Below are 14747 nucleotides of genomic sequence, written 5' to 3'. Positions count from 1 at the left end.
ACTTGAATCTGTGTTTAGAGATCGTAGTTGAAATTAATATGTTTTAATTCTAAAAATGAATTTAAAAGAATCACTTGCAACAGGCCAATATTAGAAGATGGAGTTGCAATATCAGGGATTCAGGGTCCCCGCTGAAAATGCTCTATCTAGAAAATGTAACTAAGCTGGTTAAATATATACAGATAAGTGATTGGCAATAATGGTACTAGCTTTCACATAGCTTCCTTGTACCAAGAAGGAGTCTGAATTCTAAAGGCATATGCCATTGCTCCTCATGGTCAGTGACTGAGGTCACATACTTGCAGTTCTAATAGGAACAAAGTTTTTAAAATTGTGAACTGAAGTAAGAGTTGTCTGCCCTGGACCCAAAGTGCAGTTCTGATGGGAACATCATTTGAAAACATTGTAAGTGGGTAAATATTTCTTCCTTTCTCTTTTTAAAAACTTCTTTTTTTTTTTTTGACACAGAGTTTCACTCTTGTTGCCCAGGCTGGAGTACAATGGCACGCATGATCTTGGCTTACTGCAACCTCCGCCTCCCAGGTTCAAGTGATTCTCCTGCCTCAGCCTCCTGAGTAGCTGGGATTACAGGCATGCACCACCATGCCCAGCTAATTTTATATTTTTAGTAGAGACGGGGGTTTCTCCATGTTGGTCAGGCTGCTCTCGAACTTCTGACCTCAGGTGATCCGCCCGCCTCAGCCTTCCAAAATGCTGGGATTACGGACGTGAGCCACCTCACCAGGCCAAAAACTTTGAAAAATATGGTCACTCTAGAAAATTTTGAAAATGAAATCAAAGTAAACAAACATGACACCAATAATTTTATACTGTAGACGTAACCCACCATTATAGTGCTGTTTATTTCCAAACTTTGCATACCTATATATGACTTATTTTTTAATCTCCTAATAAAGGAAATTAGGAGCACACTTACAGTCACTAGGTTGCTTAATTAACTGATTTGAAGGGAACTGAAGAACAGTCTCCCTATATTTTCTCCCCTAACCTAAAACTACAGGCTCACATTGAATCTGTAAATCATTTTGTGGATAATTGACATCTTAACATTCTCAAGTTTCTTGAACCAGGAACAAAGTTTAGCTCTCCAGTTACTTGGGGTTTATAATGTACATATTTAGGCTGGGTGCAGTGGCTCATGCTTGTAATCCCAGCACTTTGGGAGGCCAAGGTGAGTAAATCACTTGAGGTCAGGAATTCAAGACCAGCCTGGCCAACATGGTGAAACCCTGTCTCTTCTGAAAATACAAAAATTAGCCATGCATGATGGCACACGCCTGTAATCCCAGCTACTTGGGAGGCTGAGGCAGAAGAATTCCTTGAACCCAGGAGGCGGAGGTTGCAGTGAGCCGAGATCATGCCACTGCATTCCAGCCTGGGTGACAGAGGAGAGACCTTGTCTCCAAAAAAAAAAAAAAAATACATTTTTAATTTTTAATTTGTCTCAGTAGAACTTCAAGTGATTATTAAACCACTTCATATGCTGTGTAAGAGCCTCACAATAGTAGACTTCCATTTCTCTCTTCCTAGCCTTTATGCTATTGTCATATATTTACTTACATGTGTTTTACAAACCCTACAAGACACTGTTATTTTTGTTTTAACAATGTTACTTTCACTTTTAAAGATATTTCAATAATTTAAAAACTACAAATTTATCCATGTGCTTATCATTTTAGCCTTTTCATTCTTTTGTGTAGATCAGTTTTACATCTGATGCCATTTTTCTTCTGCATGGACTTTGAACATTTCTTGTAATTCAAGTCTGCTGGTGATTAATTCCCTCTTTTTTTTTTTTTTTTTTTTTTTTTTGTTTTTTTTTTTTTTTTTTTTTTTTTTTTTTTTTTTTAATGTGAGCTTTTGTTTGTTGCCTTCATTTTTTAAATACTTTTTTACTGGGTATAAGATTTTAGGTTGACAATATATCTTTCAGTACTTTAAAGATGTTTCTTCACAGTCTTCTTACTTGCATAGTTTCCAGTGAGATATCCACTGTCATCCTTATTTTTGTTCCTGTTCATGTAACATATCTGTCTTCCTCTGGCTACTTTTAGGATTTTGCTCTTTAGCACTGGTTTTGAGCAATTTTTGATGTTCCTTTATACAGGTTTCTTCATATTTCTTATACATGAAGTTCATTGAGCTTCTTGGATCTATAGGTTTATAATTTTCCTCAAATTTGGAAAATTTTGGGCTATTTCACATTTCCACCTTCTCCACCCCACCAGGGATTCCAATTAAACTTAGTTTACACTTCCCAAAGGCACCCCACAGTTTACTGATGCTCATTTCATTTGGGGGATTTCCTTTCTCTGTTTCATTTCAGATAGTTTCTATAGCTGTTTATCTCCAGGTTTACTCATCTTTTCCTATGCCATGTCTAATGGGATTACTGCTGGTAACAGACTGCAGTTTTCATCCGTAGAAATTTTATTTGGATCTTTTTAATATTATCCATGTCTCTACTTAATTTTTTGAACATATGAAACATAGTCACAACTGTTTTAATGTCCTTGTCTGCAAAGTCTAACAACTGTGGCTGTTCTGGGTCATCTCTGACTGGTTGATTATTCTCAATTTGAATTGTGTTTATTGTTTTGCACATCTGATCATCCTTGGATGCAAACATTGTGATTTTTACCATGTTGGATGCTTAATATTTTATATCCCTATACATATTCTTGACCTTTGTTTTAGGATGCGACTAGCTACCTGGAAACCTCTTTCCTTTGGGTTCTTGCTTTCATGATTCTTCGTCAGGTCTAGATCACTAGGTGGTGATTTATCTAGGTTTAACCCACTACTTAGAGAGCTTTCTCGGTTTTCTACCTAATGCCCTGTAGATTGTTTTCCCAGTCTGACTGGTGGAAACAAGCATTATTTCTAGCCCTCTCTGAGTGTCGGGCACTGTTCTCTAAGCCTTTCAGGTGACTTTTCCCCCTCCAAGTATAGGTAGTTTCTTCACCCCCATGCTCTGATCCATACTTTGCTGAATACTCAAGGGAAACCCTCTGTGGTCTCTGGAGTTCTTCTTCTGTGCTGCCCCTTCCTTTCTGATCCTCTGTTCTGCGAAGTGTGGTCAGGCCCTCAGCTCCGTCTCCTCCACTCAGGGAGTCTGTCAGGTACCACCTGACTCCTCCTCTGTGCGCTGGAGCCTGGAAAGTCTCAAGGCAGGAAGCTGATCAGTCACAGGGCTCACCTCTTTTGTTTCCTGTCTCTCAGGGACCACTTTTCTTCATTGCCTAACATCCAGTGATATGAAAACTAGCATGTGATATATTTTGTCTGATTTTTTCAGTTGTTTCAGTAGTAATGGTAAACCCAGTCCCTGACACTCCCTCTTGAGTAGAAGCAGAAGTCTTTTGACACTAGATTTTAATGGCCTGTTAACTTGTTTGTATCTGGCTTTGAGGGAGAGGGACCAGTGTCCTGATGAAGAGCATGGAGCCTGGAGTCAGACCAGCTCAAACCTCTTCTCCACCACTTCCCAGTCAGATGATCTAGGCCAGATTAACCTTTCTGTGACTTCATTCCCTCATTGTAAAATGGGGCTGATAACGGTTGTGTCACATAGGATTTTTGAAAAAACAAAATGAGATAATTTAAAGTATAACACACTTCCTGGAATATGTAACATGTTCAGTACATCTTAGCTAATAGACACTTGTCAAATGAATGAATGCCTGCTCTTGGCCCCCAGTACCACAAAGGAGGTAGGTGCCTTAGGATCTGGGATCCCCCATCGCTGAGGGTGCTGGGGACATGAGCCTGTGCTCCCAGAATGATGATGCATCCATGTGACTCAACTTGTCACCCTCAGTTGCTGTCATTCTTTTCATCTCAGTAACAAGACTGGGTTATTTGCCTGTTTTTCAGGGGAAGACAGGAAGACCCCCAGCGAATCAAATAGCCCCTCTTCATCCTCCCTCTCAGCTCTGAGTGATTCGGCCAACAGCAAAGATGATTCAGATGGCTCCCAGAAAAACAAGGGTGGGAACAACCTGCTGGTCATCTCTGTCATGCCTGGGAGCCAGCCCTCACTGAACAGTGAGGAAAAGCCAGAGAAAGGTAAGGAGGAGGTGGGTGTGAGCCTGCTCAACCCTCCGCACCCTGGGATGACCCATTCTTGAGAATAAGCCCTGGACAAGAGCAATGTCAGAAACTGATAATAGGCCCAGAATGCAGTATGCTGGGCATCACCTAAAATTTGCATTTCCTTTGGCTTAATTTGCATCTGACTACGGGGTGGAAGAATGGGGAGGGTGACACTGATGCCGATGTTTGTATGTTTGACTCCTTTTAGCACGGAGATGTGGGAAACAGTGCCTGGCAGGGTACAGCTGTCAGGCAGAGGAGGCGGGAGGAAGGAGGAACTCGGCTCCACTCCTGCCCTCCTCTCCCCCCTGCCCCATGCACCTCTATACCCAGCTTCGGTCCTTGCAGGGTTCGAATGCGTTTTTTGCAACTTTGTCTGCAAGACGAAGAACATGTTTGAGCGTCATCTGCAGATACACCTCATCACCCGGATGTTTGAGTGTGATGTGTGCCACAAGTTCATGAAGACCCCTGAACAGCTGCTGGAGCATAAGAAATGCCACACTGTCCCCACCGGTGGGCTCAAGTAAGGAAAGCAAGTACAGAACCTTTTACTGCGTTGTTATTAAACACCCTTTCCCCTTCCCTACCCTGTCCCTTCCCGTGAAGGTTTTGGGAGTCATGGAGAAGGGGAGCTTGGTATGAGGGGAGTTAGTCAGGAACCTCTGCTGCCTTTTAGCTGGATTGAATTAGACCTGTCCCCCTAAGGTGTCAATAGACCTCAGCAGGAGAATCCATTTTGCAAATATCCTGGGATTCAGGGCAAGAAAAACGACACGTTGCAACAGCCCAGCATGCAAGAATAGACTCCTCCTACACTGCTTGAGTTTTGTTCAGACTTGATTTTAATGGAGTTGGGGCTTAGTGTCCGCAAGCATAAATCATGCTCTCACCGAGATTCACCATCTCTGTTTTTCAGATGGCTTGCTACACATCCTTTAAGTAACCATTACAACCCCCCCCCAAAATTGGACAGTTTGAAGAGGCAGGAGGCAACATTTTTCATACAAAGATCATGTGCTTCCTATCCTCCTGCAAACATACTAATGTCTTCCTCCAGAGGTCTAGACAGCGACCATCATCTTTAACCAGTATTTTCAAGAGACTCTTTGGTCTCAAGTGTGACCAATCAATTAATATCAAACATACTGTGTGTCTGGCTTGATAACAGGTGCTAACGGGCACACAGAAATAAAACACCATTTCCACCCTCAAGAAATGTATCCCCTAGTACTACCTAATCTGCCCAGTGAAATCAGAGTCCCTGTTCACAAGGCACTTAGGGTCTGGTAAAGAGAAAGCAGCACATGTAGCGACACAGAAAGACACCGTTTTCAAGGCATAATTACTCATTTTTAGCTAAACAATCATGTTGAATGAAAAATTACGTTTTACTTAACACAAGGGAAAAAAAAAAAACTTTTGTTTTCAAACATTTTCAGCATTGAAACCCGCAACCTGCCAGAGAGGTGGCATGACTCCCCCAAATGGGTGAGGAAGGGAGAGATGGAAAAGGACCCTGGGAGTGCAGCGTTGGGGGCAGTGCAGGCCTGGTGGCCCTAGGCCCCTGCCTCCTCAAAAACTTCCCCAAACAGAAGAGTCAGGGAGCAACAGGACCTACCGCTGAACTCCGTTTCGTTTCACTCTTGGGGGTGCTTCCGTGGGAGGGGGAGGGGAGAGCAGAGGGGATTGGGGAGGGGGTAATTATAATTCAAGGAAGCCAGTCGATGGGAAATGCCTAGTGAGAGCTCACTGGGAAATTTGATTTGATTTGTTCCCACTGTCCCTTTATAAATATTTGTGTGCTCTTACTTTAAAAAGAAAAACACCAGAATCATGTTTTTCTGTGGTTGGACCAGTGATCACTGCCCTTCCCAGTAGCCCAGTCACACCCATGAACGTTACGGCCCCTGCCAGTTGTGGCTTTGCCAGTTCGCCTTTCCTCAGGGACCTCCAAAGTCCCGAGCCTCTGAAGCCATGGGGGAGAATGCACAGTGAACTCTGATGCTTTTGCTGGTACAGAACACTTCCCGTGCGGTGCTAACCGTCCCCTGTGTAATAGTTTATGTTCTAGGATGACCAAGTAGAAGAATACTTTGAAAAAATTGATAATGCCTTCTGGCTATACAGTGAGTCTTCGTTTTGTTTTGTTTTGTTTCCTTTGCCATATCAGAGAATTAATTTGCCTGAGAGAGTGTCTTTAAGAAAATAACGGGAGCACGGAAAAAAACCCTTAGCACTTTGCCTGAGCAGTGAAAGAAAGATTGAGCTGTGGGTCACAGAAATGTCCTTAAAATGAAACAGACTGCCGATGTCTAAATTGCTTTTCTGTGATGGAACTGCTTGTACTCTATATCCTGTTCATAATGCAGATCAAATAAGATTATACTATTATTTTTCTTTTGCCGTAGCTCAGGACAGTGGTGAGTTTCAGACTCCTCTAGGTAAGGCCCAGCTTGGCGTAGGGGTTGTGTGTGCACCTGACCTGGGAATGGGCTTTATATTTCTCTCGTGTGCACTCTTCTGTGAGCTGAGGTTCAAAGGCTAACGGCGAGCTTGGCGCTGAGGAGGCCGTGCACGGTGCACTTGGTTGTGTTGGGCTCTGCTGAACACCTCTCTCCAGACCCTCCGAGGACAGTCCACTCCCGGGCCCTGCCCTGCAGGAGCCAAGCAAGAGCTGAGGCAGCCACTTTTGCATTTGCATTCTTTGTGGAAAGAGAGCAAACACGCTACCGTCCTCCTCTAAGCCACTGACTCCAGCCTGGCAGCTTCTAAAAGAGAAGCTCAGCGGAGTTTGTTAACGTGGCCTCACCACTCCTCGTGGCCCCTCTGGACAGCCAGGAGGGCTCGTGGTAGCGTAGCCTCACTGCAAAGGATGGAGAAACTGAGCCACAGAGAGGCCCAGGCTCATCCTAGGGTATCCAGCTCCGGCCTGATAAGGTGATGGAGCTGAGACCAGCATCCACCCCTCCAGAATCTACCTAAATTGCCTGTAGAGATCACTCAAATAATGAACCAGTATGTCCTGAGTGCTTACCATGTGCTGAGTACTCTACCAAGCACAGCAGAGAATGCAGAGGAAATGTAAGATTCGTTCCTGCCCTCTGAGAATTTCCGATTCAGTTGGATTATTACCATTTCTACGGCATAATCATGTATTAATAATGTCTTTGAGCTCCAGATAGCAGCTGTCTCCTCCCTCCTCCCTTCCTCATTAGCAGATGGGCCGTTTGGGTGGGCTTCCTTCTCCTCCCATGCCCCTGCCATAGTCCTCAGCTTCCTTTCCTGATCAAGAGCCAGTCCTATAAGGAGATATGTTTTATGAGTACATAGATATGTACACACGCACACACTCACACAGAGAGACACACACAGGCCTTCTCATCCTAACAACCCCTTAATAAGCACGATTCTGACCCCTGTGACTTTCTGTTTGCTGGAGGTAGCGCTCCCCCTATAAGCTGTTCTTTAAAACCTCTTAGCCTTTCTGCGTGTGCTTGGTGTGGTGCATGAAAAGTCGATTCTTTGTGTTGCTCCCATCTAGAGGGGAGGTCAGGAGGTTTAGACCTCTGCTCTGTCTGGTCGGGAGTGGGGAGGGCTCCGAGGGGTTGGGCGGGGGCTGGAGGGGAGCACCAGGAAATTGATTCCTGGCACTTTCTCTGCTCCCCTTCCTGAGAGCTGGCATTGGCTGTGCTGGCCAGGAGACCCAGAATAGGCTGAGCGGCCCTCGCCAGAGCTGCTTGTCAGTGGGGACTGCTCTGTCAGCAGGGAGAGCCAAAAAGGGCTGTTCCACCCCTGAGAGGCGGCAGGGCTGGGCTGGGCAGGCCTCAGACACTGGGGGGCGGTGTGAGGGAAGGCTGGTGAGGAGGGGAGACGCGGGGCTGCCTCCGGACCGTCCCAGCTGAACCTCCCTTGCGCTGCTTCCCCCGGCAGGTGCCCATTCTGCATTTATTCCACCAACCGCCCCGCTGCCATGGAGTGCCACCTCAAGACCCACTACAAGATGGAGTACAAGTGCCGGATCTGCCAGACGGTGAAGGCCAACCAGCTGGAGCTGGAGACGCACACCCGGGAGCACCGCCTGGGCAACCACTACAAGTGCGACCAGTGCGGCTACCTGTCTAAGACCGCCAACAAGCTCATCGAGCACGTGCGCGTCCACACCGGGGAGCGGCCCTTCCACTGTGACCAGTGCAGCTACAGCTGCAAGCGCAAGGACAATCTCAACCTGCACAAGAAGCTGAAGCACGCCCCTCGCCAGACCTTCAGCTGCGAAGAGTGCCTGTTCAAGACCACACACCCTTTCGTCTTCAGCCGCCACGTCAAGAAGCACCAGAGTGGGGACTGCCCCGAGGAGGACAAGAAGGGCCTGTGTCCAGCCCCCAAGGAACCGGCCGGCCCCGGGGCCCCGCTCCTGGTGGTCGGGAGCTCCCGGAATCTCTTGTCTCCCCTGTCAGTCATGTCCGCCTCCCAGGCTCTGCAGACCGTGGCCCTGTCGGCAGCCCACGGCAGCAGCTCAGAGCCCAACCTGGCACTCAAGGCTTTGGCCTTCAACGGCTCCCCTTTGCGCTTTGACAAGTATCGGAACTCAGATTTTGCCCATCTCATTCCCTTGACAATGTTATACCCCAAGAACCACTTGGATCTCACATTCCACCCTCCCCGACCTCAGACTGCGCCTCCCAGCATCCCCTCGCCCAAACACTCCTTCCTCGCCTATCTCGGACTGAGAGAAAGAGCAGAGACTGTCTGAGGGCAGCCATGCTCTGTACCAAAAAACAAAGAGACAAAGACAAAAAAAAAAAAAACCCTCAAAACTTAAACACAACCCCAGCAGGTGTATGTTGCTGCAAAACCTACAGGCCCGCATGGGTCTGAAACATGTGTACTGTATATCTTTAGTAAGGAATAGAGAATTGGCTCTGTGTGTATACCTATTGCATTGACCTGAAAGCTGCTTTATCCAATCTTCAGAGAGGTGACCTACTGCATACTTCTACCTTCAGAGGCATGCCTCCCCAGCCACCCACTCCCACTCTCAGCCCTTCTCCGTGCTTTTCTCTGAAAGGAATCTTGTCTTGTTAAACCCTAAAGAGAGTGTCCTTAATAGCAATCAGCACTTGTAAGCTTGTATACCGGTGCATTTGGTTTTCTGTTGGGTGAATGGGGGTGCGTGGGCGTTTGCGGATTCTGAAAGAGAAAGCCGTGTGTCGCGTGCCGTGACATTTCTATTGCACATTCTTTGTACTGGCTTCTTCAACAGCGATGAACGTTCTTTTCCCTCCTGGGCGGTTCATCCACAGCTGTCTCACCCTGTGCTCCTTCATCACCTTTCCCTCTCTCTTTGACGGCTACAGAGTGGTAGGGCCTGGTGCTTAGTCGATGAAGGAATGGTAGACATCTGCAGTGCTGCTGGAGATTTCCGCCAGAGCTCTGGAGACCCTGTGCTCAGATCTTCTCTGGTGATGAAGATGCGAGGAATCAAGTGACTGATCTGGAAGAAATATCTCGCAGCACTGCAGCTAACATCACAGAACTTAAGTGTATTTTGTGTGTGTGTGCCCACACATAGACAAATGTGGAGGGTGCACACACACACAGCGCATCATTTTTTTAAGGGCAGATTATATATATATATGATGTATTAATTCAGTGGTTACCATTTGTTTGCAGGAAAAAAAAAATGTATGAGTGAAAAAAATTTATGGTTGATAAATCCAGCCAAGGAGATTAAAAGGGGTTTGGATAAATTCTGGGTATAAATGCTCAGACTAAAAAAAAAGAAACGGCAGTTTTGCACAGTGCTATGGTCTTGCACTAGTTTTTGTTTCTCATCTGAAAAAAAAGAAAGTAAAATAAAAGGAAGAAAATGTACCTTTTTTATGGAATGAGAAGACTGTATGTTTGAAGATTTAGCCACAACCTCTTTGACATATAATGACGCAACAAAAAGGTGCTGTTTAGTCCTATGGTTCAGTTTATGCCCCTGCCAAGTTTCCATTGTGTTTTGCTGATCCTCTGGCTATCGCGGTATTCTCCATGTTATTAATAACTCTGTATTCCATTTTGTTAACGCCTGGTAGATGTAACCTGCTAGGAGGCTAACTTTATACTTATTTAAAAGCTCTTATTTTGTGGTCATTAAAATGGCAATTTATGTGCAGCACTTTATTGCAGCAGGAAGCAGGTGTGGGTTGGTTGTAAAGCCCTTTGCTAATCTTAAAAAGTAATGGGTGATTTTAAAAGAAAAAAGGAAAAAAAATCTTTGGCTGAGTATGTTCATTGCTTGTATTTTTAAAACAACAGAATTTCCAGTATGAAACAGGCTGAAAGAGCAGGAAGAAATGTTCTTTGTATCATAATGGGAAGTTTGGAATATAAAAGTTTATATATTATTTATCTATTGGAGAACTGGTGTACAGGAGGAATGCGTTCTTTCTGTGTTGCTGTTTTCCATCATGTGTTATCCTAAGAGTTGGTTTTTTTAAAAATCTGTTTCACCAGGGGAAAATAAAAGCATCCCTAATATTCTTCCTCTAGTCAGTTTGCTTTGCTGAAAGCTCCCTGGAAATTAGTACAGTTCTACAGGAAGCCAGAAGACTGTACTGTCTGTCCACACCATGCTCTCCCCAGCCCCCTCCATGCCAGTCCCTCCTCCCCACACCCAGCAGGTGTGCTACACCTCCTTTTGCCAGTCACCCGCCATGGATGGGGAGCCTGCCTGGTGCCCTGGCAAACCTGTTTACACTAAGGAGATGCCCACAGGGTCAGGGAGGCCAAACCAGCTAGGGCGGGAAGCTCCCAAACCCTCAGTCATTCTCCAGCAGAGACCTTTGCTCTTGGCCAGGTTTGAAACGGTGTTCAACCTCGCCACGTCAATGTCTCAGTAAAAGACACTAAAGATAGTTATGGACAATACACTCCAAGAATTCTGGGCTTATGGGTGGGATGGTTTTTTTGTTGGTTTTTTTTTTTTCCAAGTCATGTCTTTATTCAAGTCATGTCTCTATCCCCATATAATGGAGAATGTGCCACTAGGCTAATAATATGTTTTCAAAATTACAAGTTCAGTGATGACAGGAAAGGGCTATAATCCCACAGAGGCTGGTAGAAAAGGTGAGTAACACTGAAGCACCAGTGGGTTAAAAACCTGAAAGGGCAGCCCTGACAATTCGGACTATAGGTTTTACAGCATGCCACTTGTGCAATAGGAGGTCTTAGGGTTGAAACTTTCAAGAACAAGAGGGGTGAAGGAAGGAGACGTTTACTGCTCAAATGCCATGCATTTCACTGCTTGCCACTGAACTTGTATTTGAATGACTTAGTAATGCTTAATATAATTGGGCAACTTTTTTAGCACTTTGGAAAGAGTCATCAATCTTTCTGGTAAATTATAAAAGTTTTCTGAGTGAGAACAGGTGTGTTGGGAGTTTGTTTGACTTTTTATATTATTATTGTTATTAATAAAGAAAAAAATCTACAGCATTTTTCAGACTCCACCCTAGAAAATATGTACCCCTGAATTTGGTTTGCAGTCGATACTCAGGGAAGGATGTATTCCATAGATATCCTTTCCGTGTAAAACACTAACATCTTTGAGAAATTCACCTACCAACTAACTTCAGTTGTTTTCACTATGCATTCTTCAATGAAAGCTAGCTTATTTTTCCATATAGTAATGCAGTTAGGGTTCTCAGCACTTTCTTCTGTCCTTTTTTTAACTCTTCATATTATGTTCAGATGATCATACTGTCAAGGTTTGTGTACATTACTGAAAATTTGTATTGTATAAAGCTTTTTGCATTACAAGGCTGTACAGGGTCATTTTGACAGTAACTGGTATATTCCTTTGCATCTTATGTTGCATTGCCAATTTCTAGTGTATCCAGTTTGAAAGTATAATATACTCTAATTAAAAAAAAAAAGGTTGGCTATACTCTTGTTTCTTTTTCTTTTTTGGTTTGCCATCCTTGACTGCTTGTTAGGCTCAGGTTTTTGTTTTTCTTGCTTTGTTCTGGTTTTTTACTTCTCAGTGTATCAGATTTCAGAAATGTCCACTCCTGGTTATAACTGTCACAAAATTCAAGTGTTGAACAGCCATGGTTACAAGACAAACTGTTATTAAGTACATCATTAATGGGCATTAAGGTTGAGAGCATATCCATCATTCAGGACAGTGGTAGGCCAGCTCCTTCCTAAAATTACTTAGTGACATTTAAAAGTGTTCACCAGCCCTGTCCTCTCCTGCTTAACATCATTTTGTTGACCCCATAGCCAAAGGGGGGAAAACAGATGAATAATTCCATTTATCTTAATGGAGCTGAGCAACTATGAGATTTTAATAAGCGGGAAAATGGTATGTTTGGCAAACTAAATAATAGTCTATCCAAATGCAAGTAATAATAGTTCACCATTCAAGGGAAGGTAACAGAGAAAGAAAGTGAGACCACAGACAGAGCGAGAATGAAATGAAAAACACGCTAAGTTCAAACAATTTTTTTAAATCCATTTTGTTCTATCTATTTGAGACCTTTCCATGAATCCATGATGGTTGACAAAAATATATAAAGCAGCAGAAGAGACTGTTTTGCCTGGTGTGTAATTTGCATGCGTATAAATATAATGTCCTTTGCTTATTTCAAGCAATTGTGAACCACTTCACTCTAACATTTAAAAAGATCAAATTTACTTTTTTAAAAATGGGATAATGTAGGAGAAGCCACTTTGAAAATGGCCAGTCAGTAATTAGACACTATTTTATCCTTTATTTTTTCATCCAATAGCTATTTTTTAGGTTATTGAGTCAAATTCTTTAATTTGGTTCCAATACTAATTTTGTTTGGGGCGTCTGGAAATATTCAAATAAACCAGACATCTTTGATTTTTGCTAGTGCTACAGGCAGGCGTGGCTTCTCATTTTTATACACTTTTTTTTTTTTCTTAAACTCCACAGCTACCTCATATTTTCCCTGTGGTTGCGAATAGCCAGCAATACAAAGAAAATAATCAACAGTTTAGTAATCATTTCCTCAGAAACAGGCCTCCAGTGACTGAGAAATGGTCTGGAAACAGAACTGCTCATGACAGAACAGACCACATCCTCTCCCATCTTGCTTTCCCTGGAAAACATGGCACGTGGACCTGGGCATCTTCAAGCCAGTCATGGGGCCTTTGTTTGAACTTTAATCCAAGTACAATTAGATATTTTTCCTATTGTCATGCTACATAAATACAGTTTAAGCTAAGACTCAAAGCCATGTTTTCTGTAATATGTCCACTGCCGATGGATTGTTTGGGGGCCACCAACAAACCATGCCTGACCATTTAACAGAGCTGCCTCACTGGTCTAGAGGGAGCAAGGAGAAATAGCAAGCCATGGTGAGCACATATGTCCCCTTACCCACAGTCAGAAGCATCGCAGTAGAACCCCTGCCTGCCAAAGGTCATGTAGGGTTTGTGAATAATTTGAAGGGGAAGACACATTAGTCACCGTGCTTTCAGTCTGTGGGGATGAAGGAGCGCCAAGAGGTGCCTAGTGAGATGGAAGCGGGTAGCCGCTGAGTGATTTCATCAGTGCTTCCAGAAGACAGAGAATATAGAATTGGAACGCTGCCCAGCAGTAGCTTAGAACCTGTGAGCAAAATCACAAGATAAAATAGGTCCCTTGGAGATTTAGGATTCATTCTAAGGAGCCATCTATCACAGATATTCAAGATACTCCAGCCAATATTCTTGCTTACATCATTCCCTCAGAATAGAAGAGTGCCACATAAAATGAGGTTTATTTTGGGAATAACTACAATTAACTAAGCAGGAAAATGCCTGTAAAACAGGCCCCAGGGCAAGTGAAGTGCAGTGACTCCCAGAAATTGGGGCACCCTGCTTTTCCTTTTGTAACATCTGAAAGGTGTCAGGTTATTTATTAATCAAGGCCTCTTCTTTATGAAGTTGTAGAGCTTCAGTGCATAATTCTTCCTTTGTAGTTGAATCTGTAAAACAGGAAAATGCACATCTTGCTCACGTTGATAGGAGGTGCAAAAGGGAAAAGAAAAACCAATTGCTATATCCCCCTGGAATTCCTTTCTTGTACAGCTAAGTATTGGTTTATAATTCTTGGTTTCCAGTAGAATTATAAACCTAGAGCAGAGAATCTACCTCAATTCACACTTCAAAATCAATTCCCCCTATACAACTCCCTAAAGGTGTTTTTTTACCCTGTATAGTGAGAAAATTTGGATTACTTATAACTTTTGTCAACCACAGGGGACATTACCATGCAGTCAGACTACCTGAGTTACAAACCTGACTCAGACACAAACTAGGAGTGTGATTATGACATACCATTAAGCATCTTATGAAAAGAGACACTGAACTAAATGATCTCTAAGACCCCCCCTTCCTCCTTCTAATATAACATATTATCAACTATGGTTCTACAACTTGTTGTAAACAAGAAAAAGGCTTTTGAGACAGAGATGGTTGCAAGGCAGAATCCTTATAAGGCAGTTACAGCAAAAATGGCACCTCAACATTTTCAAGCCACAACAGGCTCAGTGAAGGGGAAAAAAATGGCCAAAAAGATTTTTCTGCTCACTTCACGTTAGGAGAAGTTTTTCTTTTTTTTTTTTTTT

The 14747-nt window shown here is 43.6% G+C and overlaps 2 protein-coding genes across 9 annotated transcripts in view; one reads left to right on the top strand and one right to left on the bottom strand.

Moving 5' to 3' along the window:
* Positions 1 to 12052, top strand: part of ZNF827 (zinc finger protein 827) — a 183544-nt gene extending 171492 nt beyond the window's left edge. The window contains exons 12-15 of one of the 8 annotated variants that reach the window (XM_017534725.2): positions 3898 to 4089; positions 4465 to 4642; positions 6528 to 6560; positions 8050 to 10646. In XM_017534725.2, coding sequence (XP_017390214.1) covers positions 3898 to 4089; positions 4465 to 4642; positions 6528 to 6543 — 386 coding nt within the window. In that variant the 3' untranslated portion in view covers positions 6544 to 6560; positions 8050 to 10646. Of the gene's footprint in view, positions 1 to 3897; positions 4090 to 4449; positions 4656 to 6178; positions 6246 to 6527; positions 6561 to 8049 lie in introns of all 8 variants that reach the window. The other 7 variants (XM_037740582.1, XM_037740576.1, XM_037740584.1 and 4 more) reach the window with 7 other exon arrangements.
* Positions 4531 to 14747, bottom strand: part of CUNH4orf51 (chromosome unknown C4orf51 homolog) — a 74561-nt gene continuing 64344 nt past the window's right edge. The window contains exon 7 of the mRNA XM_037740600.1: positions 4531 to 7418. The gene's annotated coding sequence lies outside the window, so the exon portion shown is untranslated. The remainder of the gene's footprint in view (positions 7419 to 14747) is intronic.

Source organism: Cebus imitator, unplaced genomic scaffold (assembly GCF_001604975.1).
Source record: "Cebus imitator isolate Cc_AM_T3 unplaced genomic scaffold, Cebus_imitator-1.0 Scaffold4, whole genome shotgun sequence".
In the NCBI taxonomy this organism is placed as follows: Eukaryota; Metazoa; Chordata; class Mammalia; order Primates; family Cebidae; genus Cebus; species Cebus imitator.
The sequence above is the reverse complement of the archived record's forward strand: the minus strand, read 5'-3'. Positions and strand labels throughout refer to the sequence as shown.